This window comes from Agelaius phoeniceus, chromosome 8, assembly GCF_051311805.1.
Source record: "Agelaius phoeniceus isolate bAgePho1 chromosome 8, bAgePho1.hap1, whole genome shotgun sequence".
Lineage (NCBI taxonomy): Eukaryota > Metazoa > Chordata > Aves > Passeriformes > Icteridae > Agelaius > Agelaius phoeniceus.
In genome coordinates this window covers 14675343-14695120 of record NC_135272.1, presented here as the reverse complement: position 1 = coordinate 14695120, position 19778 = coordinate 14675343, and the positions used below count along the sequence as shown (strand labels likewise).

Sequence of the window (19778 nt, the reverse complement as noted above, 5' to 3'; positions counted from 1 at the left end):
CGTGGCTGTTTCTTTCCCTAAAAAACACTATCAAAAGTGTCAGCATGCAAACTAAGGACCCTGAAAGGAGAGGGGAAAAGAATTCTTTTGAGCTCTCTTTTGTGGGCTTCTACTGATGGGCAACAAGTTACTTGAAGTTTTAATGCATAGTATTTTGCATTACTAACTGAGTTATGGGAGTTGTCATCTAACTTCATAAAAAGCTTTTTCATTACCTAGGGATTCAGCATTTTTAAAATGAATGTACTTAGCAGGACTAATAAGAAAATGAATTTTAAAGTTCCTCTCCTGAGAAAAATATCTTTCCTCTGGTAGAGTTCCTTTAGGCTTCACAGCAGTGTAGTGTGCCTGAAGAAGATCTCATCACTTGGCATTCGGTGCAGATGGTTAAACTCACTTTCTGAGCAATGCCCCTGTTTTGGGCAGTACTGTTACCTCAGGAAATCCCTGCTTGGTGTTCTGTGCAGGGCTGGGGAGGGTGTGGTGTGGTCCAACAAGCTGTGGCACGAGCCCCTAACACAGGGCTCAGCGATGTGGAGTTTGTCCTCCCGTGTGCACGATGGTCCTTGGTGTTTGTTGGGAGAGCAATCTGGGCATGAAGTGCATTTCTCTGCATAGCTCCCAGCAGGCTGCTCAGCCTCTTCTTGGCAGCACAGCTGCCTCACTGCTCTGCTGCTAACAAGGTGAATTATTTGCACATCTGGAATTCCCAGGTTGCATTGCATTCCTGCCCCTGGGAACCAGGCTCTAACATTTAGCTTCCTACCACACTGTATGGCCCAAGTTTCAACACCACCACATAAGCTCAGAAAATTAGAAGTTCCTGCAGAAGCTCTTTTAAATGCATTAATGTGTAATTTTCTTCTATCTGCTGGGGCTGATGTAGGAAAGCACTTTTCCCAGGAAACTCATTTGCTGTTATACTGTCTCAGCAGTATCTCAGGTGGTGTTTGGTCCCACTTCAGCAACTCTGTTGGTATCTTCTCAATCCTTCCTTTACAAAGCAGCAAAGTAATATCTCAATCTGGAAATCTCCCTCATACAAAACAGTAAGGAAAGTCTGTTCATGTACCCATTCTTTTTCTTTTTCACAGTTTTCTCTGTTTCTGGATGGTCAGCCTTTAGCCTGTGGAAGGAATTTTGATCTATAGGTCAAAATTGAGATCTGGTGTGGATACATTGAGGTGTTTTGGAGCCTGATGTGAAGCAGATCTGGCTCTCTTCTAATCTGTCAATTAAATCAAGAGCTGCAAATTTTGCAGCTGGACCTATCAAGAAGTCAGGACTTAGCATTACCTTTGAAGGGTCAGCAGGGAAGCATCCAGTTTTATTCTCTTTGTTCATGGTATTCCAAAATAATCTTACAGAACTGCTTCTGTCCCTTCATGCTAAGCCATGCTACCTTCTTGAGCACTTGTGCTTTTTGGCTAAACTCTTTTCTGAGAAATAGCCACTGCATTAAGTAGTACTTTGTCCTTCATGTGTCTCCAGATGGGATGTGTGGGTGAACATGAACTCACACACTTGTGTGTTTAACAGTGACTTCCACAAGCACTGGCAGTGTGTACAAATTACTCTCCAGAGGCAAAGTTGAAGGCATATTCTGGCTATTACGTGGGAATCAGGAACTGGAGTGCAGTTCCTTCTCTGCTTCAGTAAAAATTTGGAAGAGCTTTGCTTCTAAATTCCCAAAACATATTTGATACATAACTCAGTGGCAAGCTTTGTTTTGGAAATGACCTCGCTCCAGCAATGGTTTTGTCAAGTCTGTTTATCCCAATTTCTTCCCCAGCTTAATAGGCTGAGAAAGTAAAACCCTTGTGTGTGGGTGGTTGAAAATGGGCTCTATGGATATTGCTGCAATTTGTGTTTCATAAATAATGGTAGCTTGTGCATAAGCCTGTAATTGACTGAAAATGCATTAGAAGTTAGCATCAAGGCAGGTCAACTGCTGCTTAAAATCCATTGCTGGAGTCTCTTGAGAGGAGGGGAAGATGGAGAGGCAGGAGATACACAAACTGTGCAGTGTTGAACAGCACGTTTCAAATGTGATCAAAGTTAATTTTCATAAATGTTTACTTAAGAGGGCAAAACTTAAATACTTGAGAAAAGAAAGCTGTTGATTCTGCATCAGGCCAGGTGATGGATGCTCACAGCAACAGTCTTATTTCCAAATAAGAGTGCTGTTAATTATGGCCTATGTCTGAAAAAAATCTGGGGCTGGTGAGTGGGAGTTGGAAAGGCTGAAGGGAGAGTAAAACATCAAAATTCCAAAGAATTCAACGTTCTGTGTGAAGAACATTTCTGGCCTCTCTGTGGCTGTACAGCCAGCAGTGCGTGAGTCAGTCTGGAGGGTCATGTTACTCCCAGAGCTGCTCAACTTGCTGCTGCTTAGAGCACTCATTGTATGTAGACATATCACTTAATTTGTTCTTAATTAAGCTCAACAATATGAGCTGTGTGTTTTTGATATCTAATTCAGATAGGAGCAAAGCCAGGTGTTAGAGCTGTTGCAGGCTGTGAGCACATGTGGGTCAGGGGTGAGCGGGTAAAGTGCTGCCTTTTGACAGGGGAAAAGGCTTCAAAATGTTATTTAGTAGAAATTAGTGGCTGGTTATCATAAGTGATGGAGCCATTGGACTGGGTGGAGCAGCAGTGCTCCAGTGGGAGCTGGTGTGCCCACTTTCAGGAGTGCTGGGCCTGGAGCAGGGGGCACCTCACCTATACGGGCACCATACAGAAGGATTTTCATGCTGCCTTTGGTCAGGACACCTTTGGCTCTGATCATCTGGGTTTGTTGAACTTCTGAAACTGAAGCATCACATGGTTTGACTTCAGGTGGGCTGGTTGGAAGAGCAGGGGGAGGACACTGAGCTGCAGAAGGGTGAGGCTCCTGGGAGGCTGTGCAGAAGGAAAACAGGCCTTAGGAAAACCTGCCATTCCTGCACTAACAACATTCAAAAAATGCTTTTTATTTCTTTTTTTTCCCCTCAGAAGTCAGTAAAATCTAGTTGTCCTTTAAAGAAAGGGTTTCACAATTCTCCCCAGATTATCTGATACTATATTTCTTGCAAGGTACTGCCCTGCAGTCCAATAGACTTTTTTCTTTTTACAGGAAATCGTGTTTTTGCCAATTGGCCAAATACCATATTTAAAGAAGCTGTGATCTCAGTTTTCTTTAGCTATTTAAACTTTTGGAGTTTGAAAGTAGTTTTTAGTCTCTGTTTCTTCTCAGCCATTCTTCCACCCCCACATCTCCACCTGTGAAAAGGTACAGTTGGAGCTGAACATCAGGAATACTCCCTCCAACACCTCCTACTGTCAAATTAAAATTTCTGAGGGGAAATTATCAAAATGGGATTTGCTCTTTTAGTTGAAGACTCTGAGAATGGCTTGAAAGTGGGTAAGACTTGTTGTTTTCTTGTGATTCCCGTGGAGATGTGGTCTTACACAAGAAACATTCATGAGAGATGCTTTTCTGTGTTGCTGAGGATCAAGGGTGGAAAGTGTCCAGTTTGATGGAAAGCTTTTGGTGCATCTTCTCTGGCCTGCTGCTGCCACCAGCTCTGATCTTGGTGGGGCTGTGTGCTCGTGGTTGCTTGCTTCAGATTTTCCTGGATGGTAGTTGTATCTCCACCATGAGAAAAACTCTTTAGAAAGTGTAAAATGTAACCTTGCTTGGTCACCAAGGTCCCACAGTCACTTGGAATGGGTGGGAAGACTTGTCAGTTTTCAAGGGTTGTTATTACTGCATGCACTGTTGGTGTTGTCATTGGACAGTCAGTAATGAAAGGAAGGTAATAACTGCATTCTGCCAAGAATAAAAGCAGAAGACAAGTTTTGTCTTTTCTGCATGCATAAATTTTTCTGATTTTTTTTCTTTGCTTCTTGGGTAAAACTCCTGTTTTGTGAGAGTAAACTCTCACTTTCCTGTGTTCCTTCAGTTGTGGGAGTGATCTGTTTTCACCTATACCAATTGTGTATGGGTTGTGGAGGAGCTTCTGGACCTTTGATACAAGAAATGAACTTTCCAAGGATAGCAACCCACAGTAACACCAATCCAGCTTATTTGGGTGCTGACACTGGTGGCAGGAGGTAGCTTTGCAGTCCTCATATGTGACTGAGATGGAGCCCTCCCCAAAATGGCCCATGGCATCCTTGATCATCTGTGATCTGCTGTGCTTGCCAAGCATAAAGGGCCTTCTAAAATGAGCTTTTATCGTTTGTGCTGAAAAAGGACTTTGAGGCTTCCTGTGCAGCCAGGATTTTTGTGTTGGACATGGGATCTTCCCTGTCTCCAGTGAATAAACACAGCTGGCTGTTTTGGGAAATGGACTTAACATCTTTGCATCAAAGCTGTACAAATAAGGCATCAAGCTGTACTGAATTAATGGATAAGGTTTTCTGACTTTTTCACTGACTTAAAAGTGATCAAATAAAACCCCACATTTTTTGCAAGGCTGCCTTCAGCCCAGAGCAGGGGGAAATAAGCCTCCCCCCTTTGGATACATGACTAAAACAAGCAGCCTTGATGACCTATCAATGTTGGATTATCATGCAATAATTTACTGGGCAGCCTTTTGCTGTCCAGAGCCGCCCACGCACAGGAGTCAATGGTGCCTTTGTTTGGGAGTGCTGGAAGAATGCATGATCTAATGGGGTGGTGGGAGTTCGCCTTCGTTCCAGCATGCTCCAGGCTGTGCTCATTCCCCCAGTGTCCCAAACACATTTCCTTCCTCTGTCCCCATCTTAGAACGGGCTCCCAGAAAAAACAATCCATGTTTGTGTCTCTGTCAGGCTTTTTTAAAACCCCAGCACCCGTCCGTGCTGGAGCTCCACATGCCAGAGTCTTTGGTTTGATGGGGCATGCTTTAAGAAAAGACTGTTAAAATCCTTCAAGCCTTTCTTGTTCGTGATATAGGCACATAAATCTTGAGGCTCTTCAGGTGAGGACAAGAAAATAAACCTCAGATTTATTATTACTAGTCTGTGTTCCTCTAAAGGGCACAACTTGGAATGTGAGACCTGTTGTCTGTGCTTCTGCATGGAGTTATTTCCCTAGTGGAATTCCTCAGAAAGTGGAAATCCTTTACTTTCCTTTTTCATATGTTGGATATTCCATTTGCTTGGGCAATACCAGTGCTCTTATCTTCCTTCTCCTCTACAACTTTTCTCAGAAAGCTAGGATGTAGTTGTAAAAGGATATTTGCTCTAGAACATAAAAAAAGTCCTGATTTTGGTCATAAGTGCGGTTTTTTCATGTACATGTGATGCAAGTGATATAATTTAACACCCATGTGTCTTGCAGGTGTTGGGCTGTTGTTGTTTAATGAAAGTACTTTATTCTGAAGGAACAAGTGTCTCCAGGTGTTTCTCACTCTCCTCCCCTTCTTATAAACTCTGTCCTGCTCTTTTTACCCATCTGCATGCTGAAAAATCCTATCCCATTCTCATTAGATGAGGTAACTCATTCTCCTTAAATATTGCCCCTGTGATCCAGGAGGGAAGGCTCTGGCAGGGTTTCTAGCATGAGAGGCTGAACAAAATACTGTGGTAGCTGAGAACTTGGAGTGGCCAGTTGGCTCAAGATGCAGCAACTGGTCTTGAAGAAGACCTTGTGAACTTGCTGGCCTCTGTCTGCTGACATCCAGCTTTCTGTCCCTTGCTAGGAACACATTGGTTGTGTGAGGTTCTGGGATCTGTGTGTCTGGAAGAATCTGGGCCAGTCTGTTTTGGTCATGGCTGGTCCAACATTGTGCTGGGAGAGCTGATGGTTCAAGAAGGGCAGAGTTGAGGCAGGAATAAGGGTGAATGGCATGGAGCACATTTTGGTCTAGTAACTGGGAAAGGTGGCATGTCTTCCTGGGAATGATGGAGAAACAGGTCAGAAGAAAAAAGCAAAATGAAATGCTAATTATATTTGATTGCTCTCTGCTCTTCACTGCAAAATTGAAATGAAATCCAGTCAAAAAACACTAAGTAGGATTTCTTTGTTGCTGGGTTTGTTTTCAATTCTTTAACCTTTACTGGGACATAGGTTGTCAGCAAGTACTTGTGTGAGAAAAGCTGCCTTGAAACAGGAGCCAGCCAAAAGAGAAACAATAAAGTTTAACCATTTCACTACTGCCCAGTGGATTTTGTGGAAAACAAATCTTCAGAGGTTTGGTTCTTTGCCCAATGCAGTCTTTTCAGGTGGATTATTTTTTCCCTCAGCAAAACTCAGTGGCTGTATGCAGGAGAGGTAACATCAATTCTTTCCATATGCCAGCCCCATGTGCAGGGCATTCAAGTGAACAGGCTGAGTGTCCTCTGGGCTTATCTCACCCAGGCATCTGCTCACAATTCAACACTTGTAGTCACTGTGCCAGCTGGCAGGGCAGTTTTCCTGATGTAAATTATCCATCCGTTCTGAGGGGCCTGAATACAAGGAGGTCTTTTGTGTGTAGAACGAATTCCTAACTTCAGGGGAAAGGGAGGAGTTTCTGAAGATCTAAATGGCATTGGCTTATATGGGTTTTAGCATGGCACATTTCCTGGTGGACCTTGGGATACTGAATTTGGCAATGACCCAGCTGAGGGAGGGCTGTAATTGCTGATGACAGCTGGGCAAGCCCAGCAATGTGAGCAGGCTGTTTGGGGCAGTATCCCCAGAATGAAACAATGCTGAACATTTTCTGCTCCCTCTCCAGGCACAGGACTTGCTCATTCCTTTGAATCTGTAATTGCAATATTGTCTTGAAGGCTTGTATGTGTGCTTGCTTACAGTAGAGAAAAAGATTAAAGTTTTTTTTGTCTTTCTGAGTTGTCAGAGGGAGCTAGTTATCGTGTCACCTTGTCACTTGCTGGTGAACAGCTCCATGCCTCAGAAAAGATGCATTTTTAAAATATGTGGCTCATGATTTTGAGCTCTGTATGCTTTAAAACACACATCAGGTTGCACTTGGGAAGTGCTAAGCTCATGGTCACTGATTCCAGCATCTGGAGTTCCTCCTGTAGAACGGATCTGTCACTTCTCAATACACACAGGGAAATACTACCTGACAGTTGACACTATCAGACAGTTCTAAGCCAAACTGAGCTCCAAGTCACTACTGGCTTCTAGGAAGAGGAGAACAATGTCTTTTTGTCTTCTAAATGTAATGTTTAAAACTGCCTTTCACCTGGTTATTGCTGTCACCATTTCTTAGTGTAATAGCTGTATATGTTTATTCAGCCCGGCAAGACATGAAAGCAACCTGGACTGCTTATCTTTGCTAGAAAAAGTCTCTGCAGCCTCAAAGAACTGCCAGGCTGTTAAACACAGTGTTTATGTTCAGTGTGAACAGTGGGGAAACACATTTTCACATTGTGTCAGCTGGTCTTGGGTAAACTCCTTTGTTCCAGCAGTATTTACCCAGCAAGGCACTGCACAGCCTCTCTCTGTGCATTAACTGCATTCCTCTGTAATGCCATTAACTGCACTGCTCAAGGAGTAAGGCTGCCAGCTGCCATAAATGTCTTTCTCACGTGGGTTGCTCACTTGGGAGGGGTTTGAATGCATTTTCGTGGCCTGCCATGTAAAACTGGAGATGAAAAAGGGAGGGTCCTTGCCATTTAGCAGAAGGGTTCCCAGGGATAATGTTTTCATGCTGCCCAGAGCACAGTTGGCATGTGCTGTGCCTTTAGCTGAGCTGGGGCTTTCACAAGAAGCAGTAGGAGACCTTGTCAGGAAACAGGGATCATAATTCAGTTATAGTGGAGAGTGAAAAAAGTAGTTATTTTCTGGGGCAAGCAGCCTGTGACCCTGCCTTTCATCTAGAGCAGAAAGTTGTGTGTGTGAGTGAAAGCACATGCTCAGCCCCCTCATCATTCCCAGGATTCTTTTGAAGCATTTCCTCCCCATCTTGATGAAGCCTGAACACAGGGGTTTTGCTTCACACCAGAGGAATGCAGTACTAGTAGAAAACTAACCACCTCAGTTCAAAAGAGCTGGGTATTCCTGACAATTCAGCTGACACTGCTTAATGAAATGACCTTCATTGTTGTCTCTGACTTTTTTTTTTATCCCCTCTTGACTTAGGGAATGGCTGCTCTTGCCTGATGTTTTCCTATTTTCAGACATTAAGGTTGCCCAAAGAAATCCCACCAGGGCTGACTTTCAGTGTTAGATTTTGCTTTACCTTACCATGTGAGCTCTCTCATTAAGCTGATGACACTTTTACTAGCGATAAAACTATGGTAGTAGTTGTGTTTTTCAGTTGCTCTCCATCCAAGATGTTGGTGAAGTTCTGGGATAGGCTGCCAAGTTGCAGGTCAACACGTTGGGGTATTCCTGCCAGGAGTGTTGGCTTCCTGGGCCCCTTGCCTTTTACCTGGGAAAGGTGTGAAGTGTATCCTGGGTTTGTGTACCGTGGACCCAAAAAAGATGTTTGTGTGTCTCTAGCCTATTGCCTTGTGTCTGTCTTGAGTTCCTGCATGTGCACTTTGTTCCTTCCTCAAGCATATTTTGCCTCCAGTGAGGAGCTCCCTTTGAGAAGAGCCCATGTAATAAGAGAAACAGGAAAGCTGGGAGGGTCTGATCTGTACACAGGATGCCTGCTTCTTACCTTTATTGCAATCATGAGAAAAACACTCCAAATACACAGGAACAGGATTCATCTCTTGTATTGGGCAGGAAGGGGAGGGAATGCCTAAGCTAAGTTAGTGCTGATCCTTTGGAAGAAAGCAGTTTGGCATTAATGGTGGTGCTTGCTTCTCACTTGTCTTCTGTGTGTAAGATCTCATTAAATAATCAACCCCAAACCAATAGTGAGCTGCTACTGTGAAAGAGCCACGTCTGTGAATGTCTGGCTTCCAGTCTTGTGCTTAGGTCATCCATAATGCATGATCCATGCACACGTGATATAAATAGGAAAGGGGATTTTGTAGGAAGTATCAGGGGGCTTGTATCTGTATAATGTCCCAGCTGTCCTGCATGTCACACACAGACAATACTATTTGGTGGGTACTTTAAACACCAGATTGGTCTTTTTCTATTCTTGGGTGTCATGTTTTGATGCTGGCCAAATGCCAGATATCCACAAAGTTCCCTTACTTTTGTTACAGCTCAGCAGAGGAGAGGGGAAAAAAAATTTAACAAAGGGCTCATGAGTTGAGATAAGGACTGGGAGAAAACACTTTAAGGGCAATAGTTACAAAAAAGTTATAAAGTAAATTTATTGTTAACAGAGTGAGAGGAGGATGATGAGAAATCAAAGCCTTTAAAGCACCTGTTTTCCCCTAGCCCCTCCTTCTTTCCCGCTGACAGTGCAAGAAGACAGGGCATAGAGGTTTTGGTCAGTTCGTCATTGGAGATCTTCTTCTGTTCGCTCAGGAAGAGGAGTCTTTGCTATGCCATGGGGGCCCTCCCATGGGCAAATAGTTGTCCCAAAACTGTTGTGGCATGAATCATTTGGCCACAGGGTGCAGCCTTTTAAGGATAGGCTGCTCTAGTTTGGAATCAAGGGCTTTTTCTCTCTATCTCTGGGAGCAGGGGTCCTCTCTTTCTCTAGTCTGGTCTCCCACTGGACTACAGCTTTCCCTGCCATCCACCTGCTCCACTTTTCCCATGGGCTGCAAGTGGATCTCTGCATCCCCTGTGGACTTCATGCATGACAAGGGCACAGTTTGTTTCACCATAGTCCTCACCACAGCCTGCAGAGGAATCTTTGCTCTGATGCTTGAAGCCCCTTCTCCCCTCTTTCTTTTCCACCAACGTTGGTGCCTCCATGTTGTTTTCCCTCACATGTCCTCACTTCCTCCTCTTCTCTGACTAGAAGAAAAACTGCTGCTTGTAGGTACCGTTGCCACCAAGTTCCACTGATTGAAAGATTTTTGTGAGATCCCGCAGTGCTGAGAGGTTGATCTTGCCTGGATTCCATGCCAGGCAGTTGCTCGCTGTGTTTTCACCGGTGCTGTTTGGTGCCTCTGTTCCCGCGGGGCACCAGGAGAAGCAGCTGCCAGCCCTGCCCTCTGCCTGCAGCACGGCTGGCTGGGGTGGCCAGCAGGGCCCGTGTGGCTGCCCCGAGATGGCGTTGGTCATGGTGCATCGCCACACGCCACGACAGGGTTGGCCCCAGCAGCGGCGCTTCAGCAGCCCTGGATGAAGAAACTGTGCACGTACTGTTTTGATTTTCTTCTTAAATATGTCATCACAGAGGCTTTACCAGCCTCTCTGTTTGGGCCAGCAGCATGTCCATCTCCAGAGCCATCAGAGATTGGCTCTCTGTTGGACATGGTGGAAGCTTCTAGCAGCTTCTCACCCCTGTGGGCCCCCCTGCTATGAAAAACCAGGCTATGCCAAACTAACACATTGGGGGATGAAATTTTTCAAGTGCTGTATATCTTGATTTTTACTTTATTTTTTTTCAGGTGTGTTGGTTTGTGGATCCTTTGCTCTGCTTCTCCTGCTACTTTGGCTCCTCCCTGGTGCCATGCAGGCTTTGGGTGTGACGTGCCTAATGCAGGCTGGCCCCTGGCCTAATCACTGGGGGCTGCAGGGCAGCTCCGTGGTTCGTGACCTAATTCATGAATGTTGGGTTGTGCGTGTGTTCTTTGAGGACACTCTGTTCTTGGTCCATGGTGCCTCTGGTCTGCTCTCACGTGTGAAGGAGGTGAACACTTGAGCAAGTGCCAAGCCTCATGTTAAAATTTAACATGGTACGGTTCATTCATTTTACAAGTTGAGGTTAAATATGTGTGACTTTTGCAGGTTGAAGAAACCAGTTTCTCAATCAGCTGAAACTCTTCTAGTAGCTTTTTTTATGATCAGCGAAAGAACTGGTGATGGCTGCAAGTTCTGCTTGGAGCACTGTTTTTCTTGGAAGTGGTGGGAGCATAAAAGAGCATGGCAGGGACTAAAAGTTTGTTTATTCCAAACAAACTCAACGTTGTTTTAGCAAGCTCCCTACATGCTCCAGGATGTCCTAATTGTACACAGTCTGCTTGCTGAAGTGGAGCAAGAACAGCTGGTACACAGCTGTGTGCCTCCTCCTGGGAACCCCTGGCCAGCCCCTTGGCCAGTGTGGATAGCAGACAGAGGTGGCTGAAGAGTGTTGTGGTCCTTTTCTCCTAATGGGTTCTCTCAGGGATGTGACTCCCCTGGGCACTTGGTTTATGTGCATGGGGGTAGATGCTCAAGTCACTGGAGAAGAGTCATGAGGGAAGATGATGTGCTGATTGCCACAGGCAGTTAGGAGGGGAACAGAGGGACAAGGAGGTGGATTTTCTTTCATCCTTCTAGGAGATGGAAATCATTGCACTCCGATCTTAAAAATGCTTTGGTGATTTTAGTCAAATGATGTGGGAAACCTCATTTTGTTTTTCCCAGGGAATGAGTAGAAGAGGGCTGTAGTCGGTAGGTTCAGTGCTGGAGGAAAAGCTTTGTGAGCTGTAAAAAAGAGATTGAGGTATTGTCTATTTAGGGAGGAAGCTGAGGTACAAACGAGGCTCTACAGCGTGACTTACTCCTCTCTGGTTAATACTGTTTCTCCCATGCATATATTTGGGAGAAATATCATCAAAGGCCATTATTACCTTGGGCCTGGTCTTAAATACACACAAACTCCTCATGGGTCTGATGTAGTCTGTGTTCTGTTAGGGATGTATCTGGAAGAGAATTGCAGCTTTTGAAATGCATTTGGTTGCACAGAAGCTTGTCTCTTTATTTATCTGTTCAGCCTGCCCTCAACTTCTGCTTTTAGTCCCTTCACCTTGTCTTTGCTTGGAGATACGGTACTGGACTGGAAGAAATACTTCTGGTGTTGCTGGACACGCTCATCCTTCTGCATAATGCTGGGAGGTGTTTCTCCAGAGAGAGAAATGCAGTGCAGCTCTTTCCATTCTTTCTCAGTTCTGAGTCTTTCTCACAGGTGTCTCCTGTCCCCCCCAGGAAAAGCCTTTGACATCACGTACGTGCGCCTCAAGTTCCACACCAGCCGGCCCGAGAGCTTTGCCATCTACAAGCGCACGAGGGAGGACGGCCCCTGGGTGCCCTACCAGTACTACAGCGGCTCCTGCGAGAGCACCTACCGCAAGGTCAACCGCGGCTTCATCCGCACCGGCGAGGACGAGCAGCAGGCGCTCTGCACCGACGAGTTCAGCGACATCTCCCCTCTCACCGGGGGCAACGTGGCCTTCTCCACGCTGGAGGGGCGCCCCAGTGCCTACAACTTTGACAACAGCCCTGTGCTGCAGGTATGTCAGCAGGACTGGGCCAGTCAGGTGGGCTGAGTTGAGTCACTGTGCGTGGGGGCTTTGTGCCAACTGGGCTGCACTGCAGCCCCCTTACTCGTAGTGAAAGGGCTTTGCACAGCTGAGTTGGGGTGGACAATCCACAGAGATCCTTGTGAAAAAAGAGTTCAACTCTTGAGTTTATTGGTAGTAAGTTTATGAGTAAACTTACTCATAAACTTCAAAGCAAACCCAGTGGCATTACGGGTGATTTGTCAGTAGGGATGATGGAAGTCTTCAGAGGATGAATGTACATCTCTGCCAGGTTAGAAAGCAGCTGTGCACATTCTGCTGTTGTTTCACATACAAGGATGCATAAAAGGTAAAGTCTCAGTCCAGTTAATATTTGAAGCATCTGCATGTATATTTCAAGCAGAAAAAAAGTAAGAAATATTAGATTCTTCTAAATACTTAAAGCATTACAGGAATCCCTACCATGTTTTCTCACATGTGTGTTGAAGCAGAGAAGTTTGATTTTATCCTTGGTATTTTTCTCTTACAGGTGGCTTGGCAAGAGGGTTTTGGCAGGGTTTTTTTGTTGTTGAACATTCTTGAATGGTTTTTTTTGTAATCACAGGAGTGGTTGGGCAGTGGTCAGGAGCATACTCGAGCACCAGTTTATCTGATTTACTTGCTAGTTTTTGTGTTCTGCTTGATGACATCTCCAGTTCTTATTGCAATAAGGAGCTAAAGCTGTGCAGTTTGCCTCACTAGGGCTCATTGTCTTCCTTTCAGAGCTGTAATTACCATCACTTCCCTTTGCTCTTGGAGTAGCAGGAGTAGTCTTGAGACAGGCACCCAGCAGGCTCAGGGCTTGCCTTTTTTCCAATTCCCAGGCAGGAGAGCAGAATCTGGTGGAGTTGATTCTGCAAACTAAAGTGAAATGAAAAAATAAGATTAATGGGAAAGGACAAAGAACTTCTGAAGTGGAAAAGAACCAGTTTGGCCACCTCATTGATGTAGCCAACCCTTGCAGAAAAATATGTCTTATCGTTAAGGTGAATAAGGAGATTTCAAGTTAGCGATTGTATAATTTTCTGATAAGCTTCTCTATGTAAGGAATAGAGATCTGACCACCAGTTTCCTAAAATACATTCCAAGCCCTGGTGTTGCTTTTTAGAACTGAAGTAAATGTGTATATTGTGATTGGTATTTCTATGTGTTTACATCAGTGTTTGTAATTCAGTAAATAAACACTGTGTTACTGGCTGAGCAGTGACTCAGGTGCTGCACAGTTGTACATACAGGGATGTTTCTTTGTGTTCTTTTTTATGGTGTTTGAAGGAAAGCAGCTTTGTAAAGGGTACAATAAAACCAAGGAGGTGCCAATGGCAGTGGCTGGCAGAATGTGATATGAAATTTGGCAACAGGCTGTGTGTGCTGGCTGCTGCTGCACGAAGGCAGGGCAGTGTGTTACAGACACTGTGTAAATATTATGAAAAACTCTTGTGTTGCGAGTCAGATCTGTCTATTTTTCTTCCTCAGCCTCCCCCAGCCTCACTCATTTGTCTGTCTGTGTCTTTTAGTCTGGTGCAATATGCCTGCAGACAAATGTACCCTAAAGCTTTTCCCATTGGTGCTGCATAGCTTTGCAGGAAAGCTACAGCCAGACAGATACATACAATTAGCAAGCTGGCATAATTGCCTGCCCTGCACTTTTTGCTGGAGAGGTTACTCAGTGCTTCCCAGCTGAAAGCACTCAGGATGTGAAAAGGCATTGGAAAGGGTCTCCAGAGAGGAGAAAGGGTCTGGAAAACCCATTTGGACCAAGAGGATGTGGCATAAGACTTCTGGGGCAGGAGTATGTGACCTCCCGAGGTGCAGAGGGGAAAACAATGAGGAAGGAACCAGCTGCTGAGGAATGACTTCATTAACAGAACTGCTAATGACTGGTACTCTCTCAAGGGAAAGGGTGTTTCATCTGATGGGATTTCTGTCTGCTCTAGGAATGGGTGACAGCTACAGATATTAGAGTGACCCTCAACCGTCTGAACACATTTGGAGATGAAGTTTTCAATGACCCAAAAGTTCTCAAGTCTTACTACTATGCAATTTCTGATTTTGCTGTGGGTGGTAGGTGAGTAGACAATAAAACTCTAAAGTTTACTAAAGTTTTTGGTTAGTTTTACTAGATTGCTTTGAAGATATTGACTGTATTCACATCATACCTATAGGCTCTGGTCTTTACTGACTGTCCATGCATTAGAATGAATTTTATGTAATTTGCAAATATTGTATATAAGCTTTTGTGCCATAACTTCAGGGCTGGCAGAGATAATTTTTTTTTGATTGAATAGATGAAATCTAAAGTGATTTGAGAGAGTAAATGGTAAAAAGAGTTAACTGAAATGAAAAACAAAAGAAGAAAATCTTTTCTGCTCTGTGGTTTGTGTGTGTTTTTAATGTGTTTTTAAATTATTATCTCCTGTATCTGTACTCTTGAATAACAGTAAGTAGAAAATCTCAGTGTCTCTACTTCACATATATTGAAGAAGTTAACTCCTTTGGAGGTCTGGAACACACTACAACATGGTTGTGGTTGTCCTTTCCTTTTGCCAGTCTATTATAGAATGTTTTAACCATAAGTAGTTGATGATAAAATGTTTTACTAAACAGAGATGAGACCACTGCAGGGTTTTGGCCTGCTTGCATATGGCAATCCTGAGACTGGGATTTGGCCACATGGGGATTTGTATTGGCTGCACCACCAGTCTGGAGGCCCCTGGGCTTCTGTATTAGTCCCCTTTGTGCTATTTAATTTCCTACTGATACCACAATAACTCATGCTCAGTGAACATACCATGTTCTGGGCTGTCACAGGAGAGAAGTGGAAAATCTACTAACATAAAGCCAGCTAAATCTTTGCTTCTCCTATTTAGGTTAGTCTGAAGACTGCAAAGGAGTTGGTTAACTTTCTTGCCTTTCTAAATGCCTACCTAGAGCAGGCTGCACCTCTTTGTTTCATAGAATGGTTTGGTTTGGAAGGGACCTTCAGAGATCATCCAAACCCCATTGTGGGCAGGGACACATTCCACTATCCCAGGTTGCTCCAAACCCTGTCCAGCCTGGCCTTGGGCACTTCTGGGATGGGGCAGCCACAGCTTCTCTGAGCAACCTGTACCAGTTTCCTACCACCCTCATTGATTCCTTATGTCCAATCTAAATTAAAATTTGAAAGATGTTTAAAATTACTGCCCCTTGTCCCAGCACTACAAGCCCTGATAAAAAGTTTCTCTCTGTCTTATAAACCCCTTTTAGATATTAGAAGGCCTCCATAAGATATCCATGAAGCTCCCTCTTCTCCAGGCAGAATGACAGCAGTTTTGTTCTCGATTTTGTTGTAATCATTTACCTTCAAATTTCTCTCATCTCAGATTTTAAAATCTGGGCCCTGTTTTTTGGTGTTGCTTTGCGAGTGACCTGGAGCCCTGGAGTTCTAATACCTGTTCCTTACCTCCCCTGAACCAGGTGCAAGTGCAACGGGCACGCAAGTGAGTGTGTAAAGAATGAGCTTGGCAAGCTGGTCTGCAACTGCAAGCACAACACCTTTGGGGTGGACTGTGAGAAGTGCCTTCCTTTCTTCAATGACCGCCCGTGGAGGAGAGCGACCGCCGAGAGCGCCAACGAGTGCCTGCGTACGTGCGGCTGCACCCGGGACAGCCTGGCTGGGGCAGGTCCCTGCCTCTGCTGGCTGCCACAACCTGGCCCTGCCTGCTTCTAACTTCAGTCACAGCCAGCATTAGGCACAGTCCATGGGACTCTTGGTCATTCCACTCCTGTCCTGTGGGAGCTTTCTGGTAGATCCCTAGGAATGGGCATCTTCTTTCTGGAGAAGGATGGGAACCACCCCATCTTTCCTAAAGAAATGTACAGGCTTGTACTTTATGAGACCCATGGGAAAAAAAAATCTGTTTACTATGCTGGAGTATAATTGGCCTTTCAAAAGCTCCTCATTTAGCATCAGCTGATTTTTGTGTTTGGGTTATTGGCTTTTACAGTTATTTGTTGATTATTTAACCTAATTTCCAGACCGCAAATGCAGGTCTCCGTCACAGAACACCAATTTGCTTGGTGTTTTGTTCCAGACTACAGCTCCTGGTAGTTTACTTTATGGGGAAGCTTTTTCAGACAGAAAAGTTTTCTTCCTGTCTGACCTCTGTGTGTCTAGATAGGTCCCAGCTGTCTGTGGCTTCCCTCAATGGGCTGGTGAAATTGGGATGTCCTGCTGTCTAGGGATTTGCAATACGGGGGAGAAGCTCTCATTACAGCGTGGAGTAGCCTCATGTTACCTTTTCATGCTTGTTTGGATGACAGAGATCGGTGCTGCTGTGTGGGAAGACAACATTTTGGCTGCAAGTGGCAGCCTGATGTTGGAAGAAGTGGGGTGGCAAACGCTGGTTTTCTTTTGGGCATTGATGAGCGTGGTGCCGAGTTAGTTTCAGGTCTCAGAGTTGTTAAACTCCTTCCCCAGCTCACCTGCAGCTGAGCTGTGCGGGGTGGGATCTGTGCTGTGGGGACAGGCTGCTCACTGCCAGTGCCGTGTCTTTGCAGCGTGTGACTGCAGCGGGCGCTCCCAGGAGTGCTACTTCGACCCCGAGCTGTACCGGGCCACGGGCCACGGCGGGCACTGCACCAACTGCGCCGGCAACACCGACGGGCCCCGCTGCGAGCGCTGCCGCGACGGCTTCTACCGCCTGGCCAGCGAGCAGGGCTGCCTGCCCTGCAGCTGCAACCCCGTCGGTGAGCACTGCTGCTGGCAGACTGCCAGCACAAAACCACCTCTGCTTCCCCTCATGCAGCTCATCGTGGGGCTGTTGGGATTGCTTGTCGTTTTTTCCATGTAGGAAATGTTTATTGGGTTGTATTTTGGTTTAAGTTATCCTTGGATCTAAATGGAGTTAGGGTGGCAAGGGCAGATGGGTCACCTCTGCAGCACTTACTCCTTTCAATGTATTCTGAAATAGATTTTTTTTTTCCCTACTGTGTATGTGTTACCCTGGGTGCTCCCAGTACTAAAGAACTCATTTAAATTCTTAATAACCAAGATGATATGAGTGGGTATTTCTGGAAGTTGTTCATGCTAAGAAATTGTAGTGAACTTTAGCTGCTGCATCAGTTTCTCCTACCGAGTATCCAAGCACTATAAATACAAACCAGTGAAACATTAAACACAAAAGGGGGTGGGGTGAGATAAAACAGATTAAATCAAAATATGTAGTTAAACTCCTTTAAAATAAATGGGGATGGGGGTAACTGTGGCAGGAGAATAAATCTTTTGTTGTGTAGGGAACCACTTAACCTGTAAGGAGTGATCCCATAACTACACCAGCCCACAACAAGTAAGGTGGAAGGAGGGAAAAGGGTAGCATAAGATATGATGTGAGGTTTCAAAAGAGAAGCTGACATAAGTCATTGCTTGCAGCATGCCCTAAAAGCAGCCAGGGAGAGGTCTGCCAGGGTACATCTCCTAATTTTGTCAAGGAGTCATTCACTTGTGAAATTTTTGACCAATAAAAGCCTTTTCTTCTTCTGACAGCTTTCCTGGGTCCTTGTGTTAGACCTTATTTTAAGAGGGGTGTGGGTTGGTGTGAGCTGAGATGGTTGAAAAGATGCAGGGAGGTGACTTCTCAGGTCTTTAAGGACAGCTTTCAAAGGCCTTTATAACTTAGCCATTAGCTTGTATGCCATGACTCACTGACACCCAGGGTGTATTTCAATCTCCTGGATATGTTTGGATTGGTAGTTTTTGTCAAGTACTCCTTTTTCCTAAATAATCCTAAGTGGGACTGCAAAGTGGATTTGAACTTTGGCTGTATATGGTAAAGGTTTTGTGAGTTGTTCTGTCCTGTCCAGCCTAATCATTTTATAACTCTTCAATTTGCTGTAATCTTCTGGTGTGGATTGAAGTGGAAGCAAGCAACTATTTCTGTATATTAAAATATTTTTCTCCTGCTAGTTAACTCTTACAGTGCTGACAGCTCTGAGGCTGGCAGCTACGTGGATGCTTGGGAGAAAGCATTTTGTCCACTATGGATTAAAGAAACCTGCTGCTGCTTTTTGTGCAAGACCACTTGAATGGAGCAGTACTGAGGAAGGCATCCTTCCAAAAATGAGGGTTTTGCTCACGAGTTTACTAGGATTCATAGTGGCACATGCAGCCTTGTTCCAAAGAGGCAGTTTAGTCTTTAAATGAAACTTAGGAATCAAGGAAGGAAATTGGAGTGTGAAAGGGAGAGGTCAGGGTGAGGGGAGATGCTGATTATGGGGAACACAAGGGATTCAGGGAATAAAATCTTGGAAATTACATATTACAGAGTAAAACAGATGTGGAATTGGAGGCATGCAAATGTAGCACTGAGCATGAAACAGGAGAAGGCATTTTGAAGTTTAAATTATATTTTGTATATAAAAAGGTTGGTTGGTAGGAACAAAAGGCTGAACATAGCTTGGGAAGACTAGATAACAGTTCATCTGTCTAGAGCTGCCAGATGGAAAATCCCTGTGAGCTAGAGGCAGTCTTTAGGTAAGGTGTCACTCATCAGCTTGAGGCTGTGCTTCCTGCTTTCTTCCTTATTTCTTGGCTGGTTTGTAAAGTCTGAGTAGCTGTGTGTGTGTGCTGAGGTGGCTGTCCCTGCTGTCCCCACAGGCTCCCTCAGCACACAGTGTGACAGCTACGGCCAGTGCAGCTGCAAGCCCGGTGTGATGGGGGACAAGTGCGACCGGTGCCAGCCAGGGTTCCACTCCCTCTCCGAAGCTGGGTGCAGGTAAGGAGGATTGCAGCTCTCTTAAAGGAAAACTAGGCTTTTTTAAAAGCTTTCTCTATGTGGCTCTTACTGAATGAACTAACCTCTCTCCTGACTCTCCCAGGCCCTGTTCTTGCAATGCTGCTGGCAGCACAGGGGAGTGCAATGTTGAGACAGGGCGGTGTGCGTGCAAGGACAATGTGGAAGGATTCCACTGTGAGAGGTGAGTTTTTCTTCCCATGGCTTTGTTTCAAGAATGAAAAACATTTGAGCGAGGACCTGGGGTTAAGCATCAGGGAAATTAATTCTCTTTCCTTCACATCTTCAGATGCAAACCTGGATTTTTCCATCTGGAGTCTTCCAATCCAAGAGGCTGTACCCCTTGCTTCTGTTTTGGACACTCTTCAGTCTGCACCAGTGCTGTGGGCTACAGTATCTATAGCATCACCTCCAACTTCGAGTTTGGTAAAATTGAGCTTTCCTTTGTATCTCAGGTTGGGCTGTAGACTCAAGTCAGAAGCTATTAAAAAACCCCAACTCCTCCTCTGTGCAAGACCACAAACTTTGGGCAGGCAGGTCTAGGATCCCTCTTTTGGAAGTGCTGAAGCTGCCTGGAGCTTCTGTGTCTGCAGCTTGTTTGTTCACATGGGGAGGCATGAATTCACAGCTCTGGCCTCAGGCACACAGTTATTGTACACCTTGCAGGTGCAAGTGGGAATTGCAAATAGAAACCTTTTCTAGCCTGAGAGGTGTGCTGACAAAGCAGAGTTTCCTCAGTTCTAGAAC

At 45.1% G+C, this 19778-nt stretch overlaps 1 protein-coding gene across 1 annotated transcript in view; it reads left to right on the top strand.

Moving 5' to 3' along the window:
- The window catches only part of LAMC1 (laminin subunit gamma 1), a 67837-nt gene that overhangs the window by 31652 nt on the left and 16407 nt on the right, over positions 1-19778 (top strand). Inside the window, exons 2-8 of the mRNA XM_054638482.2 lie at positions 11909-12213; positions 14196-14326; positions 15718-15884; positions 16801-16989; positions 18896-19013; positions 19117-19215; positions 19321-19457. Of these exons, the coding sequence (XP_054494457.2) occupies positions 11909-12213; positions 14196-14326; positions 15718-15884; positions 16801-16989; positions 18896-19013; positions 19117-19215; positions 19321-19457 (1146 nt within the window). The remainder of the gene's footprint in view (positions 1-11908; positions 12214-14195; positions 14327-15717; positions 15885-16800; positions 16990-18895; positions 19014-19116; positions 19216-19320; positions 19458-19778) is intronic.